This window comes from Myotis daubentonii, chromosome 11 (assembly GCF_963259705.1).
Source record: "Myotis daubentonii chromosome 11, mMyoDau2.1, whole genome shotgun sequence".
Taxonomy (NCBI): Eukaryota; Metazoa; Chordata; class Mammalia; order Chiroptera; family Vespertilionidae; genus Myotis; species Myotis daubentonii.
This window is the reverse complement of record NC_081850.1, coordinates 80,476,437-80,500,108: the sequence shown is the minus strand read 5'-3', so window position 1 is coordinate 80,500,108 and position 23,672 is coordinate 80,476,437. Positions and strand designations below refer to the sequence as shown.

Sequence of the window (23,672 nt, the reverse complement as noted above, 5' to 3'; positions counted from 1 at the left end):
AGGGTGACCAGCGCAGCCACGGGCCTGCAGGCGAGCCCTCCCCTCCTGGTCAGGGGAGGGACCCCGAGCTGGAGATCCACCACCACACACAGGCAGGCCTCACGGGGGCAGCTGACACCATGTTGTGAACGTGTCCGGGCACACGGCCGTTTGCTTTTTGTTCCTTTTGTTTTTGTGAGGCATGCGGACATACATTCTTTTTTCTAAGGTATTAAGGCAACTGAGAAACCTGGATAGCGAATACTTGACTGAAGACTATTTTAGGTGTGTGACGATGGTATGTGATAAGGTTCTGGAAGAGTTTATTTTAGCCCAGCTAGTGCGCTCAGTGGCCGAGCGTTGACCTATGAACCAGGAGGTCTCTGTTCAATTTGGTTGCAGGCTCGATCCCCAGTGGGGGCGGCGGCAGGAGGCAGTCAATATATTTTTTATAAAGAAATCTCTTTTAGATTCTATGTATTTGCTGCCTAGAGAATGAAACCCCTGGGGCTTGCACTAACTAACGGGCAGGGGCACAGACAGCAGAGGCGCTGTCTCCGGAGCTGGAGGACTGGACGTGAGGGTCCCACTATCCCTCGTGGTGAAGTCCCGTGACAACCTTCATGGTCGTACAGGCTAATTTTTTAAAAACCATGAACTTTTGCCTGAGGCCCCAGCGGTAACAGGGCCACATCAATTCTACCCCCATAACAGCTACACATGAAGGTAAAAAATTCTCAGGGGACAAAAATACAAGACATGAAAATCTTTATTTCCAAAAAGTGAATGCATTTTTACATAAATCTACAACAGAGAATTCCAATGTAGAAAAAATACACTATATTCAGGATACGGTGCTCCGCACACACCCCTCCTCCCGGGGGCAAACCAACACCAGAACCAACAAAACAAGGAGCGAACTCTCCCGGGAACCGCCAGCCAAGTCCCCGCAGCCTCCGCTCTCCTATCAGGACACTCTGAGCGGGGGGCGCCCGAGCGATGCACCCTCTCCCTGTGGCCGTTTGTCCCAAAGACAGACAAGCCAGGAGCACATCTACTTCCAAGGACGGTCTGTGGCAGCCGCCGCCCAAGGTGCCCTCAGGGCTGTCACCCTCCCCCGGTGCCACAGTGGCCACCAGGGGGTTCCCAGGAGGCCTGTGAGGGTGGCCCCCACTTCCTCACAGCCCATCAACTCCAGGCCCTACAAGCTTCATCCACCACTTGGCACCGTCCCGAACCCCAGAACCAGGGCCAGGGCTCAGGAGAGCAGGGGCTGAGACCCAGGCTGTGGATGGACTTCAGCTGCCTGCTCACCCAGCCCCGGTGGGTCCGCACCTCCCTCACGCCTCCACCGAAGGCCTCAGTGCTGCAGACTGGGTTCGAACCCAGGGGGGCCTTGCTACATGCAGGGGTCCCCAGGAGCCAGCCACTGCCACAAACTGCCCTGCAGTCCTGCCCTCACGCCCACCGCTGCCCAGGCTTGGCGGGCCGGGAGGGCCAGGCAGGCGGATGCCACCCTGCTCCCTGCCGCCAAGGACTCCAAGAAACCTGCCGGTCCTTAGGCCGGCAACAGAGGAGAGCCACCAGCTGGTCCCTCGGAGCAGAGCCTGCACCCGGAACCGAGGTTCCAGGGCCTCCTGCACCCCAGCTGCCGGAGAGCCATCTGTAACGTTCAGCAGGACGTTTCAGGGCCGGGCTCCGTCTCAACTAGGCCCTCCCCGAGAGCTCGTCCCCGCCCCGTGCACAGTGTTCAGCGCAGGGCCCCGTCCCGGCCTTGACCAAGCCCACGCATGTGCCAACAGGAGGGAGAGGAGCTGCCGGGAGCCCGCTGCCAGGGCCCGCCTGCTTCCTGCCTGCGGCGCGGCGTGCTGTGTGGACTCCCACACACCAGCACCGGGCGCCTGAGCACGAGGGTTCACAGACACGGCCTCACAGGGTCTGGGTTCCAGACAACCACACGGGGAACCACTACAGGCAGGGCTGGCGGCAGCGGGACCGGGTCGGGCAGTGCCTGCTGCCAGCCAGGACCTGCGGAGCGGGCAGAGAGCCGAGGCGACTGGTCACAGCGCTGGCAAGGGCAATAAAACATCAAAAACAGTACAGAACGCTTACTGGGAAAACACCGCGACAAACTCAACTTCACCTCACCTTCTGTCATAAAAAATGAAAAGTTTTGTTGACGGAACACAATAGACTAGGAACTCTTCCCAGTGAGAGGAATCGGCAATGTCACCTCTAGAACTTTCTGGTGGGAACTCTCCCCCTTGGCCTAATGGTCCTCAGAGGGGTCCAGGCCCCGCCCCGACCCCCAGCCTGGATCAGGGGAACCCCAGGCTCCGCCCTGCCCTTCGGGTCATCGCGGCCGCGCCTAGCAGTCGCTCTTCCAGAGCTTGATGGTCTTGTCGTTCTCCAGCGCGGCCGAGGCGATGATGTTCTCCGTCGGATGGCACGCCGTCGAGATCACCACGTCTGCAAACAAGAGACGGTCCACACGCTCCCGCCCTGCACAGGGACCGGCAACAGCCCCAGGGCCGCTCCCCGCCCAGCGCTGACCCCGGATCCACAGCCTGTCCCTGCAACAGCCTCGGGCACCTGGGCGGGGAGCCTGCAAGGCAGCGCCTGAGCGCCAGTCCGCCTGCAAGGGGACGACAGGCCTGAGGGGGACCAGGCGCTGCGGGCAGAGGCCACACCAGGCTGGGTCACAGGTGGTCTCTGCCTGGACAACACCCTCAGTGGGGCCGAGCCCACGCCCACCCTCCCGCCCGCCTGGCTAAGCCCTCAGGGCTGCTGTCACAGGAGGCAAGTCCGTGCCATCACAGCAGCGGGCACCAGGCTCGGCAGCTCGATGCCCTGGATTTACAAAGGCTGAAACCCCGAACTTGACCTTCCCCCACGCCCTCGGGAGCAGCGCGTCCGCCCCGGCTGCCCCCAAAGAGTGCCACGCCCCAGGGAGAGCAGGCCACGTCGGTGCCTCTCCGCCTCTGGGGTTAAGCCACATGGGGGTGCTTCTGCTTCTCAGGGGACACACCACTCTCTACTGACTATAGAAGGTGGGTGGGGGAGGGACAGGCAGCTGGGGCAGGGGCAGCCCGAATGCTGAGGAGCCAGTGAGGGGGTGGAGGGGCCCCCGAGTACTAAGGAACAGGCCTGCCTGGAGGTCAGAGCCCTAGGAGCAGGGCCTGCAATGGACAGCGGCGTCCTCACTCCCGGGACAGGCCGCCGAGGGGAAGAGGCGGAAGCCAGGACCTGGCGCTGGCCAGCCACTCCCCAAGGGGCAGCGTCCCCCGGGCCAAGCACTACAACACCCGCCTCGCTGCGGCAGGGCCCGGCCAGCTCACCTGTGTGGCCCTGCAGCTTCTGCACAATCTCCTTGGTCTGCAGGTTCCAGATGTACACCAGGTTGTCTTCTGAGCCGGACACGATCCACTGGGCAGATAGGGACGAGGTGAGGGGAGTTTCCCACAGCCCCAGAACTCACCCCTCCCTCCCGCACTGAGTGCTGTCCTCACCCCCCTCCCGCGCGCCACTCAGAAACAGAGCCACACACACGGGCATCTGGGATGTAAATGTTTTCTTCAGTTACCACTTTGTAGGTTTTGTGTCGCTTACATTTCAGCTGAGTGTCACATCTCCTCAGTCCCACTCCCCTGGACTGAGGCAGCATGGCCTGGGGCCCGGCTCTGGGCGGCCCCGGCTCTGGGCAGCATGGCCCGCTAGGCGACCACTCAGACGCCCGCCCATGCCCACCACTCCTGGGAGCTGTGCCAGGTCCGACTTACGGGGCCGGCAGGTTCAGGAGCACCCGAGTCATGACAGCCCCTTTCTGAGTGACGGCCACAACTCCACAGCGTGTGGCTTTGTTTTCAGTTTTTTGTGTATTGTTTTGTGCACAGGGGCCTCTCAGGATGGCCCTGGGAAGGAGGGCGAGAACTCACCTTCCCCCCCGTCACGGAGAAGTTGGCAAATATGCAGTACTTCTCGTTCTTGTGCCCAGTGTACGTCTTCAGGCACTGAAAAGACACGTGCGCGGTCAGAGGCCCGCATCCCTGCCTCCTGACAATCCCCGAATGCTGAGTGCTCGCCCTTTAAGGCCAACCCAACGTCATTGTGAAAAGCACTCAAATGCCCACAGCACAGACCCACGTGGTCAGAGCTGCCGTGCCAGCTGCAAACACCCACGTCTTGGAGAAATTTGCACCAAACCAACTCAATGAACATGGCTCTGTGAGTCCCCCCAGCTCCAGGTCCCGCTCAGCTCAGCCATCACCCAGAACCCCACCCGGCCTCCAGACACCCGGCCCGGCAGGTCGCCTCTGCTGCTTACCTTCCCTTTGCTGTAGTCCCAGAGTTTCAGGGTGCTGGAAGGAAAGAGGGGGTCACACACGCTCCCCGGCTGCTGTCACTGCGCCCTCTGCAGGCTGGAACCCGCAGGTGCAGGTGCCAGCAGTGCACGGAGCCCCGGGATTTGAGGACACCCCAGAGCACAGCACAAGAACCCCAAATATTTAGCTCAAAGACATTTTGAAAGAAAGCTGCTGGCTGCTCCCACACCACTGGGTGGTCACCTCATGCCTGCTACAGGGACATGGGGGACCTAGTTCCAGAAACATCCCAACCAGACTTGAGCAGAGCACCCGCCTCCTGGAGCAGAAAGGCCCCCACAAGGGGGCTCAGCAAGGCACCCCGCCCCGGGCCCCCAACGCGGACTCAGCAAAGCCCGTGCCAAAGGCGCTCCCTTGGAGGGCGACCAGGGGCTGCCGGGGAACCTGCTCCCAGGCGTGTGTGGGGGGAAACGGCGCAGGGCCAGACGCAGCTCGGCCGTCCCCCAGCCCTGCAGCTGGGAGGCCCGCCCCGGGGAGGAAGCTGGGGGTGGCGGGAGCACTCACTTGTCCAAGGTCGCCGCCAGGATGTACTTGCCGTTCGGGGAGAACTTCACGAAGGACACCGGCGGGTTGTCGTCGTCTGCGGGAAACAGGGGCTGAGGCGGGGCTCGGGCCAGGGGCGGGAGGAAGCACCCCTCGCTGCTCAGGACCCTCAGGTGAGGCCGCTGCCACCGGTGCCAACACCGCCGCCCCGCGTGCCCCCGGGAGAGCCTGCTCGTGCCTGTCCAGCCCACGGACCCCTGTGGGGCCATCACCCTGACACGAGGGCTTGGGGAGCACAGGGCTGCAGCAGTGCAGACTCGGGCTGCCAGCCCCCCACGGGCAGTGAGCCATCCAGCATCAGCTTCCTCACGTGAAACATCCACACGCCCAGCCAGGCGGGGTGTCAGGACAACGCAAACCATTTGGGTGAATGCTCTCAGGTGTCTTCGTGACAGTTTTGCAAAAGATTTCTAAGTTCCTCTAGAAAAATACCATTGCACCCACACCACTGCGTCTGACCCCCGGCAGCCCTGGGGCCGCGGCAGGAGCCAACGAGGGCTCAGCATCACCCGACAGCGCAGGGGTCAGCACTCCCAGACCCCACAGGAGGCCTTTCCGCCACGTGAGTGCTGTGCTCCCCGGCCAGGGCGAGAGGACCGGGGCTTGCACCTGGAGCGGGAGCAGGGGCGGCTGGCGTCCCGAGCGCCAGGGGAGTGGCATTACCACTTTGGAGAACCCGAGCCTGGCTGCCGGGCACCTGGGGCCTATGCCGCTCGCTGGTCCAAGACACTGGAAAGGCACGGGGAAGGCGTGAGGCTGCCAGCCCCTGGGTCCCGGGGCCCCGCCAGGAGGCAGGTGGGTAACACCAGCGAGATGAGGGGCACCGACAGCCCCAACCCAGCCCCTGAGCACAGCCTCAGCGGGACTGTGTGCTCCAGTCCAGAGGGTTCTACCTCCTAGACCTCGGCTGAGAAAGGGGACTGGGAACCGCTACCCGCCTTCCCCAGGCTCCGGGGTGCTGCTGGCCTTTTGCTGGTTAACCGCTCGGGCCTCAGTTTCCCGCCCGCTGCGGGGTGGCCGAGCTGATCAAAGGCTAACGTAACTGGTTAACAGAGAGCAGAAGAGCTGCCCCGGGCCGCCTGGGAGAGACGCCGTGTCCGACTGCGGGATGTCGGACTGCGGGATGTCGCTGTGGGAAGTAAGGACGCCCCTGTCCTGGCCCGTTTTGCTCAGTGTCAGAGCGTCGGCCCAAGGACCAAAGGGTCACTGGCTCGATTCTGGGTCAGGGCACAGGCCCGGGTTGCAGGATTGAGCCCATCAGGGCCATACAGGAGGCAGCCAATCGATTCTCTCATCACTGATGTTTCTCTCTCCCCCTCTCCCTTCCTTCTGAAATCAATAATACCTATCTTTTAAATCAATGGGAAAATATTCTCGGGTGAGGATTAACAAAACAAAAAAAGTGAGGCCCTCCCAGGGGCCATGGCCCAGCCTGAATGGGTCTTAGGAGTCTGACACCAGCGCACAGAACAGCCCCTGCGAGGACCTAGGAGCCAGGAGCCTCAGGAACCAGCCCTGCAGGCGGGGGGCGAGCTGGGCGGCCTGAGCTGCCCCGCAGCCTCCCCTTCCCCCACCCCCACCCCCCACATGCTTCCATGGCAGCCTCGGGAAGGCGCTTAGGGGCGCACAACCCCGTGGCCATCCCCTCCACGTGGCTGCCGGCTGCACGGGCTCCCCGGACTTGCTCCCCAGAGCCTTCCCAGGCCCGAGGCCCTGCGGGGCCCATGGCGCCCTGCTCACAGGCACAGCAGGCCTGCAGCCCGCCCACGGCACCCACCAGCCAGCCCAGGCCAAGTCTTCCCACTCCAGGACACCCTGGCCCAGAGCGCATCCCTCCTCTAATGCCGCCTGCAGTGACCTCAGGGCCTCTGCTCCAGGCTCCTCCACGCCCCTCCTCTGAGCACGCCGGGAGGGCAAGGCGCCCCTGGAAGGACTAGGAAGAGGCCCCGAGGCCGAAGGCAGCCAGGGCCTGCCGGGCACAGGCAGAGGGCTCAGGCCGTCACAGGACAGGTGGGGCAGCCCGGTGAGGCGGGCAGGAGCGGTGGGCGATGGGAGGGCGGCAGAGGAGGGAAATCCTCCCCGAGGAGCAGATGCAGGACAGAGAAGGGGCTCCCAGAACCTCAGAAGGTGAGGGTGGGCACGAGGGAGAAGAGCCCTGCCCCCCAGGGCCCGCGCGGCGCTCACCGATCAGCGTCTTCAGGCACTGGCCAGAGGCGGTGTCCCAGATGCGGCTGCAAAGCAAAACGAGGTGTGAAGACGCAACTCACAGCAGGTGGCCTGCGAGCGGTTCTCAATCAAACAGCTTTAGAGGGAACACGCTTCCCCGCGCGGTCCGCTCACTCGGCCGCTGGAGCTTCTCTCGCACGTTCCAGGGACCAGAGGGGGCGCTGTGCACGCCACGGACCCGTGTGCTCTAGCTCCTCTTCCACAGCAGCGACCACAGGGCGACCGCCAAGGAGCAGTGGCTGGCCCACCGCCCCACAGCGGGCCTCCCGCACAGGCACCCGGGCTGGCCCGCCGCCCCACAGCGGGGCCTCCCGCACAGGCACCGGGCTGGCCCGCCGCCCCACAGCGGGGCCTCCCGCACAGGCACCGGGCTGGCCCACCCAGCCCCCCCGCTCTGGCACCGTCCACGCGCACGCTCCTGCCAGCACCGAGGGCATCACTGCCTCCCTCCCCGGTGGACGTCCATCTTTAAGTCCCACGGGCCTCCATGTCCCCGTGGCTTCCCACCCGCTCGACACCCTTCCCCACCCCTCCTGTCAGGCCTGCAGTGGCCACTCTGAGGTGTTTCTGGAAGAGGACGAAGGGTCAGAGGGTTTTAACCCCAAACTGACAGCCTCCTCCCAACACCCAGACGCGCGATGCCACGCCCCCCCAACCCACCCTGATGCTCAGAGTTCATCTAAACCAGCCGTCGCCAACCGGTGGTCCGTGAGGTCGGCGACCACTGACCGGAACCACATGTGCATCTTCCCTCCTGCGCCTCCACCCTGCACACGGGCTTCACGCCCCCAAGCTCCACGACCAGGATCCCCGAGACTGCACCGACGGTCTGCCGCCACCCTCTGCCGCCTGCGGTGGGGTGTCTGGAGTCACCGCTCGGGACGGACAGCCTTGTGGACGCCAGGCAGGCCGGCTCCGACTCCTCACCGTGAGCCGGGCCTTCCCCGCCCAAGGCCCGGGTGCCTGGCCGGTCCATGTCAGTGTCCACAGGCACTCGGTCTGGTCCAGGCCTCGTGGGGAGGCACCACACACACCCGCCGTGGGCCTGGCAGCACCCCGCCCCCCGAGGCTGTACTGGGTGTCCACCCGTCCGCAGCCCTCACTGCTCCGGAGGGCAGAGCCCGCCGGCTTCCCGCTGCTGCCACCCGAGGGCCACGGCTCACAAGCACGTGTCACCAAGGGGAGGGAGCACCTCCACTCACCAGAGCCCGTCGTAGCTGCTGGACACGATCAGGGACCCGTCGCGGTTGAAGTGAACCTGCGGGGAGGGGGAGAAAGACTTGACGCCAGCAACACGGGGTTCTTCCCGCAGCCCCACCGAGTGCGGGACCAGCCTCTGGTGCTGCCCGTGCTGGCTCCTGGGCCGCCCGCCCCACCGGCGGGCAGAGGACCGCTTTCCCCTGGGGCCTCTCAAGCGAGTTTCACGGAGGAGGAGCCACAGAAAGACCAGCCTGCAGTCCGCCTGGAGGAGGGAATCGCTTACTAGGAAACGGACTGAAAGTAAGCCCATGGCCACAGGAGCCCACTCCTGAGGGCCTGTCCTGTCCAGGGATCCGGCCTCTAGTCGTCACTGTCGCCCACTCACACCCCAGTGAAGGCAGCCTGACGCAACGTAGCCAAAAATGACTTCCCTTGACATTGCTTTACAAAAGCAAAAAACACCGGGGGGGGGGGGAACCCCCGATTCAGTAGCCTCCTAAGAATGGACGCTGCTGGCTTCTCACCCAGGTGCCCGCCCACGGCCATCCGAGCGCCAGTCCCCGCCACCGCACCACTGCTCCAGGCCCCGGACAGGGAACCACACCCGGGGCTGCCTGAGCAGCCTGGCGCTGCAGAGGGCACAGGAAGGAGACCCAGACGGCCCCAGGCTGACGGCGGTCCGGCCCCCAATGACCTGATCTGAAAGTCTAGCTCTGCTGGGGGAGGCGACACACCTTCCCACAAATACGTTCCAACCCGACACGTCCCTTCCTGTAACGGATCCACCTCTGGGGTTTCCTCCTTTGCCCCAATTGAATCCCAGTGCCAACGGGTCACAATGTCCGAGGGAGCTCACACGCCTCCCTATTCTATCTGTTGCGTCCTGAGCCGCCGTCACCCAGGATAAGCCTTCTTACAACAAATACCACCTTTTAACAGGCTGTCTTCCTTCCTGCTACGGACCGCTCCAGGGTGAGGTGGAGGCGCAGGGCAGCCCTGGGGCCACGCTCTCAATGGAGCCATCAACCCTGAGTGCAGTGTGACTGCACTGCTGGGCACACGCTGGCCCCTGCAGGACGCCAGGGCTCGGACCCCACGGAGCAGGACGGGCGCTCTCGGGCCCACCCCCACCGCTCTCACCACAACCGGGGATTCTCACCGCAACTGGGCCGTCCCACCCGCCCCAACCACCACCCACCACTCAGAGCTACTGGCTCCACTCTAAACTCACACTGCACCCTGGTCACACTTCCCAGGACTGAACGCGCCGACCGGAAGGTTCCGCCTGGGGACACCACTCCCCCACGCTACAGCCACCTGCCCTTCCGAGGACTGAGATTCTACAGGGTCACCACCCGCACTGCAGGTGCCGATGGAGACTGGGGCTCCCAGGTCAGCGGGACTTACGGCGGAGACGGGGTCGGAGTGCGCAGGCAGGGTCTTGAGGCACTTCCCCGTCTTCACATCCCATATCCTCACGCTCTCATCGAACTGCAGGCAAAGCAGAGATCCAGCCACTCACAGGGAGGACAGGAGCGGACAGACCTTCGGACCCCAACTGCCCCCAGCCCCCCAGCAGGCCACCTCCGTGCCCCACCCCCACCCGGAAGAGGCCAGCACACTTACGGAGCCTGAGACGATGAGGTTGGACTGCGGGTTGAAGTTACAGCAAAAGACATAATTACTGTGTCCCTTCAGGGTTTTCAGACACTTGCCCTACGATGAAATATTGACAGACTATCATTCCAGCGACTGACGGGGGGCCAAGCTGACCGATGCACACCTGGGAAGCACGCCTGGGAGAGCCAGGCCGCCGGGCCCCGGCTGCCCCCCCCCACTCACACGCTTCCCCAGGAGGGACCCCGCGTCTGGCTTACCGAGCTCACATCCCATATCTTTAGGGTTTTGTCGTCTGAGGCAGAAACAAGGAGGTTAGAATCTGAGGACCAGGCCACATCGGATATCCCCTGGGGAGAAAAGACAGAGGGTCACCCCCTTGAGGGACAAAACACAATGAAGCTGCAGAAGCCAAATCCGCCTCCCATCCGACTGGACACACAGCCCTCGTCCCTCTCCACGCCCGCAGCCAGCGCTGAGCACAGCGGACCCTGCCCGGCCGAGGACAAGCATGCTCTCGGCGGCTCTGCAGGCCTCGCCGTGGGCAGAAACTCGTCCGGGACGCAGGAGTATTTGCTTATAAAAGCAAGAGGTGGCAGCTCTGGCCCGTGGCTCAGTGGTTAGTGTCAGCTCTCACACAAGGGTTGCGGGTTCAGTTCCCGGTCGAGGGCAGGCCCTGGGTTGTGGGATGTCTCCCCCCTAAGCTCCATGGGCCCTTCTTTTGCCTCTGTAGCTTGTTCCCTGAGCCCATGTGAACCAGTGGGCTCGCTCTTCCTACCTTGGTGGCTTTTCTAAATAAACTTCCACTTGTATTTGAAAAAACGAGCAGATGCAAATAACTACCAAAAAGAACCTGGCGGGGCCCCGCCAATGTGGCTCAGGGGTGAGCGTTGATCCATGAACCAAGTGACTCCCGGTCAGGACACACCCGGGTTCTAGCTCCATCCCCAAACGGGGTGTGCAGGAGGCAGCCGATCTTTCTCTCTCTATCCCTTTCCCCCAAATCAATAAAAAACGTATTTAAGAAATAAAAAGAATTCGGGGGGAAACTCAACATAACTCCACAGGCCTGAGAGAGGGGCCCCACCCACGTGATGGCTGGAGCTACGCTGTCCAGCAGCCACTGCAGCGTGCAGGGCCGATACCTACCAGCTTATGACCAGATATAGTTTTCTCGAATTTCCCATCATAGGCGCCCCAAATTTTAATGAGCTTGTCTGCAGCTGAAAGAAAGGAGTAACAAAGAGCCAGTCATCCACAGTCCGGAATCTGGGTTTTCCCACCTGAGCCCCCGGGAACAGTGTGAGGGACCGAGGAATGCGACCCACACGGAACAGGCAACACTCTCCACGGCCCGGCCACTGCCCACTGCCCACCGCCATGCAGAGTGGCAGTGGGCACGATTTCAACGGGGAATGGATTCTTTCAGTTAAACGCGGAAGCACCGACGCAGAGGGGTGTCGGAAAGCAAGTCCCCTTCTCCCCGCCCCACACACACCGGTTTCTCCCAGCCACTAAGGCCCCGCTGATACCTACACGAACTCGCCAGCCACTCCCCGTTCGGGCTGAATTTCACAGAGGACACGGCTTTCGTGTGGCCGGCCAGGGTGAACTTTAGAGCATAGTTTGGTTTCACCGGTGTAGGCTGGTGAAGAAACAGTACTCATCAGCGACAAGTACCCACCACCATCAAGTCAACCGTCAGTCTGGATTCGATTCCCAAAACTGAATGTCAAGCTCAGACCTCCGGCTTGAGCTCCACACCGCGTGGCTACCAGAGCTGTCTGCATGTCACCTCAACCTGAACAAGCAGCCTGAGCTCTTACTTCTGCAGCCCTCACCTCAGTGCCTCGGCTCCAGCACCCTAATCCCACCCACCCAGACCACCAGCACCCACCTGTGCCAACCGGGTGGGCACCCGCCCGCCCGCATGCAGCCCCAAGCAAACCGGAAGGCTGCTCCCGGTGAAAGGTCTGCAGGGGTCTGCACCTGCCCAGGCATCAGAACTGCGGCCCGGGAGGGGGGCGGCAGAACAGTGCTGCGTGGGCCCTAGACTCTCACAGGAGGACTGAGGAGCTGTGTTGTTGCTAAGGCCCCGCCCCAGGGGACGGGTCTGGAAACCGCCAGTCACAGAGCACAAAGGGCAGCAGCTCTCTGGCGGGGAGACACCCTGATGGACCGGCAATGCCATTCCCAAGCATCTTGCAGCCCGTGCCCCCTGCAGTTCCCCAGGAGCCGCGGGGACTTGCCTTGCTCTGCGTGGCCGACGACGAGGGGGTGGGCTGCGCTCGGGCAGCCTCTGCCTCCGGCTTCTTCTCCTCCGTTGCCATGGCTCCGAGGCCCACCGGGCAGCAGGGAGATGCAGGCGGATGGGTTCACAGCTCCACACAGAACACTCAGAGCAGGAAGAACTCTGGGCTACCGCAGCCTACAGTGGGGGACCTAGGCCAGCAAGCAAACCATATTTTAAAAGGCAATTTCCAGGAAAAAGGATGAAAACCATTGGACCACCTTACAGAGCCTGGATCTGCTGCTCCAAATGGAGGTGCCTGTTACCCTCACTCCCTAACGCTTTCAGAGGCTGCCAGAGCACCGAGCCCCCTCAGGCTCCTGCCTGGCTGTGATCAAAGGCCCCTCCTTCAAGGCTGCTCCCTATTGTTACCTGCGGGCCTGCAGGAATGTGGGAATGCAGCCCCGCCCGCCCAGTAAACACAACCTCTTCTTCAAAGGGCCCTGCAAGTTATAAACCACTGAAGGCTGCTGGTCAGGGAAGCAGCCGGGTTACCAGAGGCTGTGCTTTGGATGCACAGGTGTGGGGACTTATCCAAGGCTGCACATGCACCCGGGGATGCAATAGCTGAGAGCCACGTCTGCAAACCCAAGGGCTCCCCCGGCCCTGCCTGCTGTGCCACCGTCTGCATGAGGCTGGCGCTGCGGGAGGGAAAGCCTGGCTCCATTAGGTCTCACCACGACCATGGGAACTGCCCTCCCAGAAGCACACCGACAGGGGGCTCGGAGGGGAGCCACCAGGGTGTTCTTGTAAGTACCATGGCCATCCAACCCCCGGAAGCTGGAGTCACCATCGGGAGTTTGCACTGTGAGTTCTTGCTTGGAGCTTAAAACTGAAGTGTGCACAGTGAAGCGAAACGGAAGCCATCAGAAAAAGAGCAGGTCTCAGTGTTCATCCACGAGGGTTAGGCATTACAACGCAGCACAGCTGAGCAGAGCACCCCGCGGCCACGGGGGGCCACCTGCGGCGAGGAGCCCACTGCCCCGCGTGGGGGAGGGGAGGGGGGGCAGTCCTGCCGGGGAAAACGTGCTGGCACTCAGCTGCCGTGGGCAAAGGCTACTTGGGCTGGACCAGTCCCGGGAGGGAGGAGCAAGGACCAGGGCTAGAAAGTCCCTTCCGGAGAGCCCAGCCCGGGGGATGCCAGACCACACGGGGCTGAGGCCAGTGTGGCTCCAGGGGCGCCGGAGCGCCGAACCGGCGGAGACAGGAGAGGAGAAAGGAGCGCTTCAGGGGCCAGAACAGCGCGTTTTAGCATAAAAACTGAGGCCCAGCAGGAGGTGCGGCTTGACCAGGCAAACCGGCTGCCCTCAGGTGAGGCCAGAAGGGATGCCCAACCCTCCGCGCCGGCCCAATCCGCTCGCACCTGGGGCGGGCCAAGCATCCGCGCAAAAACCCAGCTGGGCTTCCAGCCGGACCCCACGTTTCTCCCTAAGGGGTGGGGGGGAGGAAGCGCGGCATTTGGGGCATTTTTAAACTCTGGGTGACTCCTGGGGCCACTGGGAAGCCGGCTAGGGACTGGCCCCTTGGAAAGGCGGTCTGGGAAAGGGGACACCAACGGCCGCTGGCGCTGGTCCCCCGGGCACCCTACCTGCCCCCAGGTGCTCCCTAGCCTCCTGCGGCCAAGCCCCGACCCCGAGTGCTCCCGGCTGCAGGGCAGAGGCCAGGCCCACGGGCGAGGGGGCACAGGAGGCAACCTGGCGACCCCAGTGGCCAGCCCCGCGGGAACAGCGCTCCCCGCACCGGCGCCCGCGCCCAGCCCGCCCGGGAGGCAGCGTCCAGCGCCGGGCCCGCCAAAGGGTCGGTGAACGGACCCGGGTGCGAGGGTAAGCGACCGGGAAGGCGCGCCTTTCACATCACCCGGACGGCCCCGGCGGACCGGACCGGAAGGGGTCGCCGGCTCGGGGCCCGCCGCGGGGGCCTCCCCTTCCGACAGCGAACCCCACCGAAACTGGGCCCGGGGCTCTCGGGGAGACGGGGCCTGGCCGCCTCGGGCTGAGGCCGAGCAGCAGGTCGGGGTGCGGGCGCGCCCGCAGCGGATGGCAGACGGGGTGCGCGCCCGTCCAGGCCCAGGGCGCTCGTGGGGTGTGTTTCTTGGAGGCGCCGTGCAGACGGGGGGGACCTGCTGGCTGGCTGCGGGCTTGTCACTAGGCCCATGGGCAGCGGCCGCCCGGTGAGCGCCGGAGGTCCCGGGAGCCGCTGGGGGCCCGTGGGGGGAGGGGACGGGACCTCCGCGGCGAGGCTCCGGTGAGGAGAGGGGCCCCGCGCTCGGCGGGAAGAGGGGCGCAGGCCGGGTACCCGGAAGGCGAGGCGGCATGGGCGCGCGGGGCGTCTGCATCGAGGGGCCCGGCGCGCGGGACCGGGCTGAGGCCGGGCCCGCCGGAACACGTGCGGCGGCGGCGGTTTGGGGAGCAACGGCGTCAGTCCCCCGCGCGTGCCCGCAGCCCAGGCGCCCCCCACTTACTTGCGGGGCCGCGGCGGGAGGGAGCGGGCAGAGCGCCCCGAGAGTCGCGTCGGCCGCCGTCTGAGCGGGAGCCGGGCCGAGCAGCACTAGGCGGCGCGGAGCCGGCGGTGCGCGTGCGCGAAGGGCCGCAGCACTGTCGGGGCGGGGCCAGCGCACAAAGCCGGCCTCTCGGAGGGGCGCTACGGAGAGCGGCGAGGGCCAGAATGCCTTGTGCAGGCCCTACGCCTTAAAGGAACAGTACATAGTGCGTGCTTCCTCCTTAAAAGCCTTACCCCATAGGTAACCGGTTGCAGGCCGTTCTCCTCCTGCGCTTTCTAGAAACTGAAGTATAAAAACACTACCGCAGGGAGAGATTAAAAATGGCGGCAGAGTAGGAGGATGCTGCATGGACATGCTCCCAGGAACAAGCTGGAATTACAACTGAAATACAGAAAGGCTTCCTGAATAATCAATGGAAAACTCACAGGAGAGAACCCTGATACCAAAGACCCAAGGTGGAGACAGCATAGAGACTGGTAGGAGGGGCAGAGGTGCGAAAGGGCTGGCCAGGCACCAACAGATGGCAAATGAAGTCCGGGAGAGAGATATCTCAGCTGGGCGGGGGGGGGGGGGGGGGGGGGGGGGGGGGGGGGGGACACTGAGAACTCTGGGATCTAATCCCAAAGCTGAGCTCCCCAGCAGAGAGCACCAAACTGAGGAGGGTATCCACATAACAAGCTGTGAAAAGCAGCTTTTGGGGTGCTGTCTGCCAGGGAGTGGCAGCTGAAAGTTCGGGCACCCTCTTAAAAGGGCCAAGGCACAAACATTCCCTGTGGAGCCAGCCACCCACCTGGTGCTCTGGCAGAGGGAGGGTGAAGTGGTCTGGAGCTGTGAGAGCAGAACCCAGGATGAAAGACTCGGGAGATGGAGCTCAGAGGGCAGACACCCCAAGTTTCCTGGGCTGAGTCATTCCCTCTCACAGCAGAGGACTTCTTCCCCACGGAGACATCTGCCCTGCCTGGGGGAAGACAGTCCACACACCTTGCCCTGAGGCCACTTAAGAGATTAAAAGTAACAATGAGCCTCCAGGCAGAGGCACCTACCGAACCCCGTTGGAAAAACTCTCACCGCCCCTGAGGACGATTGCCTGGGGGCAATTCAAGTCAGAATCCATTAGTCTAGGTCAGTGGTTCCCGGCCTTGGCTGCACCTGGGAATCACCTGGGAAGCTTTTTAAAATCCTGATTTCTGGGCCTCATCCTCCGGAAATTCTCTTTCTTTGTTACTAATGTTGTGGCCCCCACCCCGTAACAAAGAGGCAGGGTTTCCGGAGGGTGAGGCCCAGAAGTTAGGATTTGGGGAGGAATCCCAGGTGATTCTAGGGTGCGACCAAGGCTGAGAACCACTGGTCTAGGTGGTATCTGGAGGCTTTGAGTCTATTGCCTGACCCAATTACAGTGGGGCCTTGACTTACGAGTGTCCCGACTAACGAGTTTTTTGAGATACCAGCTGTCTCTCGGCCGATTTTTTGCATTGAGTTGATAGAGTGATTTGAGTTAACGAGCTCCTTAACACGCTCGGTCTCGGAATGAATTAAACTCGTAAGTCAAGGCCCCACTGTAGTCAGAAACAGCCTTTAACACCGTCCTGCACTAGAGATGGAGAGATGTAGAGAGGATCTACCTAAAACATAGTCACAAACCCGAACAGCCAGCCAAAATGATAGAACTAGGGAATTCTTCAGAAGAAGAGATAAAGGAAGCAGAGAAGAAGTTTTTCTGAACAGAGTTCAGAGTAATGATGTTAAAAATGCTCAAAGTCAACAGTATGAAAAAAGATACGGTAACTATGAAAAAAGAACAGCCTGAGATAAAGAATGACATAACACAAATAAGAACACATTGGAAGGAATACACAGCAGAGTGGAGAAGCTGAGGACTGAATCAGCGAATTAGAAGACAGAGTTGAAAATATCACTCAATTAGAGAACCAAAAAGAAGAAACAAGTAAAAAAAACAGGAGGACAGCTTACAGGAGCTGTGGGGCAATGTGAAACGTAACAATATGAGAGTAGGTGTGCCAGACGAGGCAGAAAGGAATAGAGAGTTGTTTGAAGCGATAATGGTGGAAAACTTCCCTAACCTGGTAAAGGAAAAAGTTACACAAGTTCAGGAGGCACAGAGAACCCCAAACAAGGAGAACCCAAACAGACCCACGCCCAGACACATCACAATTAAAATGCCCAAAATTAAAGACAAAGAGAGAATCTTAAAGGCAGCAAGAGGAAAGAAAACTGTTACCTGCAAAGGAGTTTCCAGAAGGCTGACACCTGATTTCTCATCAGAAACTCTACAGGCCAGAAGGGAATGGCATGAAGTACTCAAAGTAATGGAAAGCAAGGATCTGAGACCAAAATTACTATATCCAGCAAGGCTATCATTCAAAATAGATGGTCAAATAAAGAGCTTCCTAGACACACACACACACACACAAAAAAAAAAAAAGCTAAAGGAGTTCATCATCACCAAGCCAGCATTACAAGAAATGCTATAGGGATTGCTGAGAAGAAGAGATGGAGAGAGAAACCTCGCCATACAGAACTAAAATGGCTCTAAATAAGTACCTCTCAATAATAACCCTAAATGTAAATGTTTTAAATGCTCTAATCAAAAGGTGTAGGGTAGCTGAATGGATAAAAAAACATGACCCAACTATATGCTGTCCACAACAGATCCACCACAAAACAAAAGACACACACAGGATGAAAGTGAATGGATGGAAAAACATTTTCCATGCAAATGGAAAAGAAAAAAAAAAGCTGGAGCAGCAATACTCATATCTGACAAAATAGATGTTAAAAGCATCATGCTAAGCCAGCGGTTCTCAACCTGGGGGTCGAACGACCCTTTCACAGGGGTCGCCTAAGACCATCGGAAAACACATATATAATGACAGATTGTTTTTGTGATGAATCACTATGCTTTAATTATGTTCAATTTGTAACAATGAAAATACATCCTGCATATTAGATATTTACATTGATTCATAACAGTAGCAAAATCACAGTTATGAAGTAGCCACGAAAATAATGTTATGGTTGGGGGTCACCACAACATGAGGAACTGCATTAAAGGGTCGCGGCACTAGGAAGGTTGAGAACCACTGTGCTAAGCGAAATAAGCAAGTCAGAGAAAGATAAATATCATATGATCTCACTCATTTGTGGAATATAATGAACAACATAAACTGATGAACAAAAATAGGGCCAGAGGGAAAAAATATTCCAGAATACAGTGGGGCCTTGACTTACGAGTTTAATTCGTTCTGTGACGGAGCTCGTAACTCAAATTACTCGTATGTCAAATCATTAAAGTGAACGAGTGAGACACGAGACACGTGATGCTGGGCTGATGTTGTGGCCTTCACTGTGACGTTCGCTGCGCCAACTAGCGGTGGGGTATCTGAAGCTGGCTCGTAACCTGAATTTTAGCTCGCAACTCAAAGCAAAAAATCGGCCAAGAGACAGCTGGTATCTCGAAAAACTCATTAGTCGGGACACTCGCAAGTCAAGCCCCACTGTATAATAGAAGTAATCCTATTATTTGCAGATTTTTAATATTTTCTATAACTTTCGTGATATCTACTTGCTAGTACAGTTGTGGTAATATTATTATACTAAAATCCTTTTATTCTTGAAATATTAATGATTATGGCATGTAACATTATTATATGTAAGATCATTTTTCCTGAATAATTGGTGTCTATTGCATGTAACATTATCATATTTAAAATAGTTTTTCTTGAGATATTAATGTTTATTGCATGTAACTTTATTATATTTAAGATAATTTATCTTGAAATATTAAGGTTTATTGCATGTAACATTATTATTTTTAAAATCGTTTTTCTTGAAATAAAAAAAACTGGAGAGAAAAGAAAGGACACTCCCGCAGGGCGCCAGGGTCCTGAGCTCGCCCTGCAGCGGCGCCCGGGAGCGGCAGAGCCGGCGGGAAGCGAGGGCGGGCGGCCCAACGTCTCCGCTGCGCTCCGGTCCCTCCTCGGCCGCGCGCTCAGGGCGGCAGCTGGCCGTCCAGGGCCTCCGCGGGGTCTCCGGACGCTGGGGCACGGGGACGCCGGGACCCTTACCTCCCCGCTTTGCAGCGAAGACCGCGAGCTCCCACGGCTTCCGCCCGCCGGCTCCGCGCCACCAGCGCTCCCGCGGGCGCCCCGCGTCTCGCCGACCCCCCCCAAGCGGAGCCGATGGGAGGGAGCGGGCTGCGCCGTCTGCGGGTGACGTCTCCGGTACCATCACCTGCGGTGACACGCGGGAAGGGGAGGGCTCAGAGGCCTGGGAGGACGGGAGCCCCAAGGCCGGTGCATTCGCCCCCCACGGCGGCGCCCCTCCGCTCCCCACGCGGCTCAGCGTCTTGGAGGGGGTCATGGCCCCCGGCTCCGCGCCCCAGCCCAGCCCTGTCATCTCAGAATGACAGGCAGCCTGTCATTTACCGACTGAACCGGAGTCCGCACAGGACCGGGACGCGGTGCCGACCTGACAACGGGGCGTTTGAGATGGAAAGGCCCCGGGAAAGGAGCGGCGCGGGTGCCATAGACACCGGTCGGGAAGGCGGGCAGCCGGTGTGGGCGCCCCTCCCAGGGCTCTCCGTGCCCGGAGGCCTCCACTCACGCTTCTACTCCCGTGGAGGCGAGGCAGCGGCTGCAGGGGGTCACCTGAGCGGCTCGGGAGGGAGAAGGGCACTCCGGCCACTGCCGCCCCGGCCCGCCTCCCCACGGGCCTCGGAAGCGCAGCCCCAACCGGTCACACCCTCCTTTACGGCTCAGCTGGTTCCCTGGCCCTCGGTCCAAATGCAAACAGCCGCGGGAGTTTACCAGACCCACCTCCTCCTCTCACCTAGAGCCCCCCAAACTGTGCCCCCCCCCCCCCCCCCCCCCCCCCGCTCCCAGCGCCAACTCGAGTCTTCCCGTCTCCACGCTCCACTGCGGCCCGTGGAGCAAGACCAGGGCCCTGACCCCCAGCTCAGAACTCAGCCAGGTTCCCGTCAATTGGTTTCTCCTCCCTCCTCCAGAAGACAAACTGCAGGGAGCCCCGCGCCGGCTCAGTGGGTGAGCGTCAGCCTGTGAGCCAGGAGGTCACAGCTCGACCCCAGGTCAGGGCACAGGCCCGGGTTGCAGGCTCCATTCTGGGTGGGGGGCGTTCAGGACGCAGCTGATCCATGATTCTCTCCCATCGCTGATGTTTCTCACTTTCTCTCCCTTCCTCTCTGAAATCTATAAAATATATATATTTTTTTTTAAAGAATCAGTCAATGACTACATGAATAAGTGGAATAACAAACCGATGTTTCTCCAAAAAAATAAAGAACATCGCGGTCTCATAGGACTGGAAGCTTCTGAGCAGCTGTATCTAGTCACAGGGCCGGTGGAGGACTTTCACGGGGTGGCAGAGGAACAGACCACGTGGCAGAGACTGGGATGCCCTGCACGCACACCCAACGCAGGCAGCAAGCTGGGCAGGAGCACTGGCCCTTTAACGGCCCAGCCCTGAGGTTGGATTCCGATGGCAGTTGATGAGGGAGCATCCTGGGTCCCAGGGACGCAGGGGATGTGCAGGACCCAGGCCTTGCAGGAGCTGCTGGCCCAGTCCCCCTGCGGGACAGCCGCCCCCCGACTCCACCTCCATTCCCGCGGGTTGCTGATGCTCCCCGAGAGCCCGAGGCTCCCGCCCCCCCAGGTCAGTGGGGTGGGGGTGGGGGGGGCGTTCCTTCTCCCTGGTGACTGGGGTGGGAGACTTATGTCCCCACTTTCCTCCACGCCTCCTCACAGTCTATGCGACGGGCATGTTGCCCACCATCCCTGGGCCCAGTGGGCCTTCAGCTAACCCGAGTCCATTGGCCACTCCAACCCTGGCATCCAGACTGCCATTTCTAGCCCTGACTGTCCCAGCCTTCACTGGGGCCTCGGTTTCCCAGGGACAGAAAGAGCAGGTGACAGGAGGAAGCGTGACTCTTGGCCAGATTCTCTCCTTCCAGGGCCTTTGCCCAGGGTGTGCCCTCCCCCATGGACCCATCCCTTCCTCCCTCCTTCCTCTCGCCCCTAGTGAGCACCCCGGCCCGTTTCCCCTGCATCCCCTCCCCCTGATGCCGCCCTCTCTAAGGCGACCCCTTAGGCTGCCCCCCTAGGGTGACCGACAGCTTGGCTGGCTTAGGACTGTCTCATTTGAAAACTTAGCCCAGCTGGTGTGGCTCAGTGGTTGAACCTGAAGGTCACACTTCGATTCCCGGTCAGAGCACATGCAGGGTTGCGGTTCAATCCCTAGTGGGGGGCGTGCAGGAGGCAGCCAATCCGTGATTCTCGTCATTGATGTTTCTATCCCTCTCCCTTCTTCTCTGAAATCAATGAAAATATATTTTTTTAAAAAGAAAGAAAACTGCCCTGACCGGTTTGGCTCAGTGGATAGAGCGTCAGCCTGCGGACTCAAGGGTCCTGGTTCGATTCTGGTCAAGGGCATGTACCTTGGTTGCAGGCACATCCCCAGTAGGGGGTGTGCAGGAGGCAGCTGATCAATGTTTCTCTCTCATTGACGTTTCTAACTTTCTATCCCTCTCCCTTCCTCTCTGTAAAAAAATTAATAAAATATATATTTTTTTTTAAAAAGAAAGAAAACTGAAAGACCCTGTCCCCGCAATCCCTCAGCCCAGGGAAGTGGAGACGGAACTTTCCCTTCCTCAAGATCCCCAGGCTCAGCCCTAGGCTGCACGCCCCACACCCCCACCCCCACCCCCGCTTCTCTGCGCCCTTCCCATCCCTGGGAGCACCCTGACCCTCACTTGTCCACCTCCCTCCCTCCTGTGGGTTCATGGGAGTGGCGACAGCCAACGAGGCCGCAGAGCCTGCTGGGAGGGGCACACAGTCGGTGCCTAATAAAGAGCCCCCCCAACGAATGAATCCTGGAATGTTAGCTGCCACTTCCTGTTGGGTCTACTCTAAGCCTATCCTAATTTGCTTCAAAGGCCCCACAACTAAGTCTGTCTGCCCTCCCCCCCCCCACCACCTCCAGGCCCAGGGTCCCAGGGCGGCCCCTCCAGGCTGTGCAGGGTGTTGGGCTGGGGCCAGCGGGGCGGGTCTGAGAACAGGAATCCCTGGAATGCGGCTCCGCTCCCAGCCAGGCCCCACTGTTCTGTCTGCAGAGGCCTGGGCTTAATCCCTGGGTTAGAGCGCGGTCCTGACAAGATAGCGAGAAAGACGGGCCCTGGGCTGGCAGGTGGAAATCAGAGGCCCAAAACGCCGGGGATTGTGTTCAAAGCCTTTAGGCTTTTGGGGGGGGTGCAGCAGGGGTTCCCGGGGGCATCCTTAAGGAGTATAAATAAATTCCGCTGCTAGTGTCCCACCTGTTTCCCTGTCACCTCAAACCACTGCCAGTTGTCCTGGCTAGCACCCCGCAGCTGCTCTTCCTGCTCCCCCCCCCCCCCCGTAGCCTTTCCCCGCCGAGGGCTGTACACGCCGTCTCCCTAAATCCCAGACGCTGGTAAGACATTCCCGTTTTCACGGATGAGGGACATGGCGGCTCAGAGAGCCTCAGTGACTTGCCCCAGGCCACACAGCCAGGCAAGGACAGGGCTGGGCTTGACCCTGCGCTATGGGCCTCCACACAGGTGAGCAGACGCCGTGGCCACATTTCCACAGTGACTGTGATCACAGCAGCCCCGCAGCCTGCCTCCCGCCCGCAGCTCACGGGGATCCCCACACCCCCCACCCACGCAGCCGGCTCCTCCCCTCCCGCTGTGGCCTGTGGGCCTCGGCTTTGGGTCTTTTCCGACTTTCAGGGCTATGGATTGCGGGGTTGTTCCTGTGGGATAAGCTCCAGGAGTGCCCGGACCGGCTCAGGAGGCGGGAGCGTTGCGCTGGGGGTACAGGCCAGCGTGCCAGCCTGGGGGCACCCCTCACCTGGCACTGGAGAGGCCACCACCCCAGCCCTCGCCTTTCTGGGTTCCCACGGCGGGAGAGTTCCCTAACAGAGGAGCAACTGGCCCAAAATAGAACAGCTGACGCAGCGAACCAGGGGCCAAAGTCCCAGGCGTGGGCCCGGGCGCCTGGGAGGCCAGCTGCAGGCCGGCTCCCCCCTCCCCGCTCCCCTCCCCTGCCTTCCCTCCCTCCACCCTCCCAGGTCTGTGAACCCCCTGGAAGCTGCTGAGGGCCCAGTGTCTGCAGGGAACGTGGTCCCGGCTTCTCTGCGGCTGGGGCGGCCTGGGCTGGCTGGCAGCTGTCACCTCCTGGGACCCAGGCCTTGGGGGACAGAACCGGGGGCTGAGCGGCCGCCCGCCACGTCCAGCCCCAGCCCGCGGGCCGGCACCGGCTCCCGCAGGCAGGGCAGGTGCTGCCCACCGCGGGCCTGCTCTGGGCAGAGGGGCAGGGGTGAAGGGCAGATGGCTCTGGATAGTTCTAATCCCAGACGTGGGTTCCCCCTCAGTCTCAGGGGCTCCTGTTCAAGCTGTCGGGGACCAAAGGGGGAGGGACTAGGAAAGCAGGAGGTCGTGTGAAACAGCCCAGCCCTGTGGTTGAGCACTGACCTATGAACCAGGAGGTCAGGGTTCGAGGTCATGTGTCTCTCTCACATCGATGCTTCTCTCTCTCTCATTCTCTCTAAAAATCAATGGAAAAATATCCTCAGTGGGGATTTTAAAAATAATAATAATAATAATAATAATAATAATAATAGAAACAGTGGTTCCTAAACTTGAATGAGAGCTTGGCCTAGGTGCCCGTGTAGCACACAGACCCCCAAGCAGATCCCTCCCGGAGCCCTTCCCTCAAAACGCTGCCAAGCCCCCGGGCTGCCCGCAGTGTCAGGTATAGGATGGCATCACTGGACGGGGCAGAGCTGCCCATCCCTAGAGGCGCGTGAATCTGCCGGGCACTCGGGATCCTGGGATGGTCTGCGCCACCTGGTGAATGAGGTGCTGGGCCCTGGCGCCTGGAGG

At 60.6% G+C, this 23,672-nt stretch overlaps 2 protein-coding genes across 3 annotated transcripts in view; one reads left to right on the top strand and one right to left on the bottom strand.

Annotated features, from left to right (window-relative positions):
• Positions 1 to 730: 730 nt before the first annotated feature.
• Positions 731 to 14,849, bottom strand: WDR5 (WD repeat domain 5). 2 transcript variants are annotated; one of them, XM_059658453.1, is made up of 14 exons: positions 14,699 to 14,849; positions 12,197 to 12,389; positions 11,484 to 11,592; positions 11,097 to 11,170; positions 10,208 to 10,297; positions 9,957 to 10,046; positions 9,738 to 9,821; positions 8,333 to 8,388; positions 7,089 to 7,135; positions 4,866 to 4,941; positions 4,304 to 4,337; positions 3,915 to 3,989; positions 3,318 to 3,405; positions 731 to 2,448 (listed from the first exon to the last, which is right to left on the bottom strand). In XM_059658453.1, exons 2-14 carry the CDS (start codon positions 12,275 to 12,277, stop codon positions 2,348 to 2,350), a joined length of 1,005 nt encoding a protein of 334 aa, XP_059514436.1. In that variant the 5' UTR covers positions 12,278 to 12,389; positions 14,699 to 14,849; the 3' UTR covers positions 731 to 2,347. The 2 variants fall into 2 exon arrangements, with proteins under 2 accessions (XP_059514436.1, XP_059514437.1); XM_059658454.1 differs by lacking the exons at positions 12,197 to 12,389; positions 14,699 to 14,849 and adding an exon at positions 11,937 to 11,963.
• Positions 13,429 to 23,672, top strand: part of BRD3 (bromodomain containing 3) — a 39,947-nt gene continuing 29,703 nt past the window's right edge. Inside the window, exon 1 of the mRNA XM_059658441.1 lies at positions 13,429 to 13,548. The gene's annotated coding sequence lies outside the window, so the exon portion shown is untranslated. The remainder of the gene's footprint in view (positions 13,549 to 23,672) is intronic.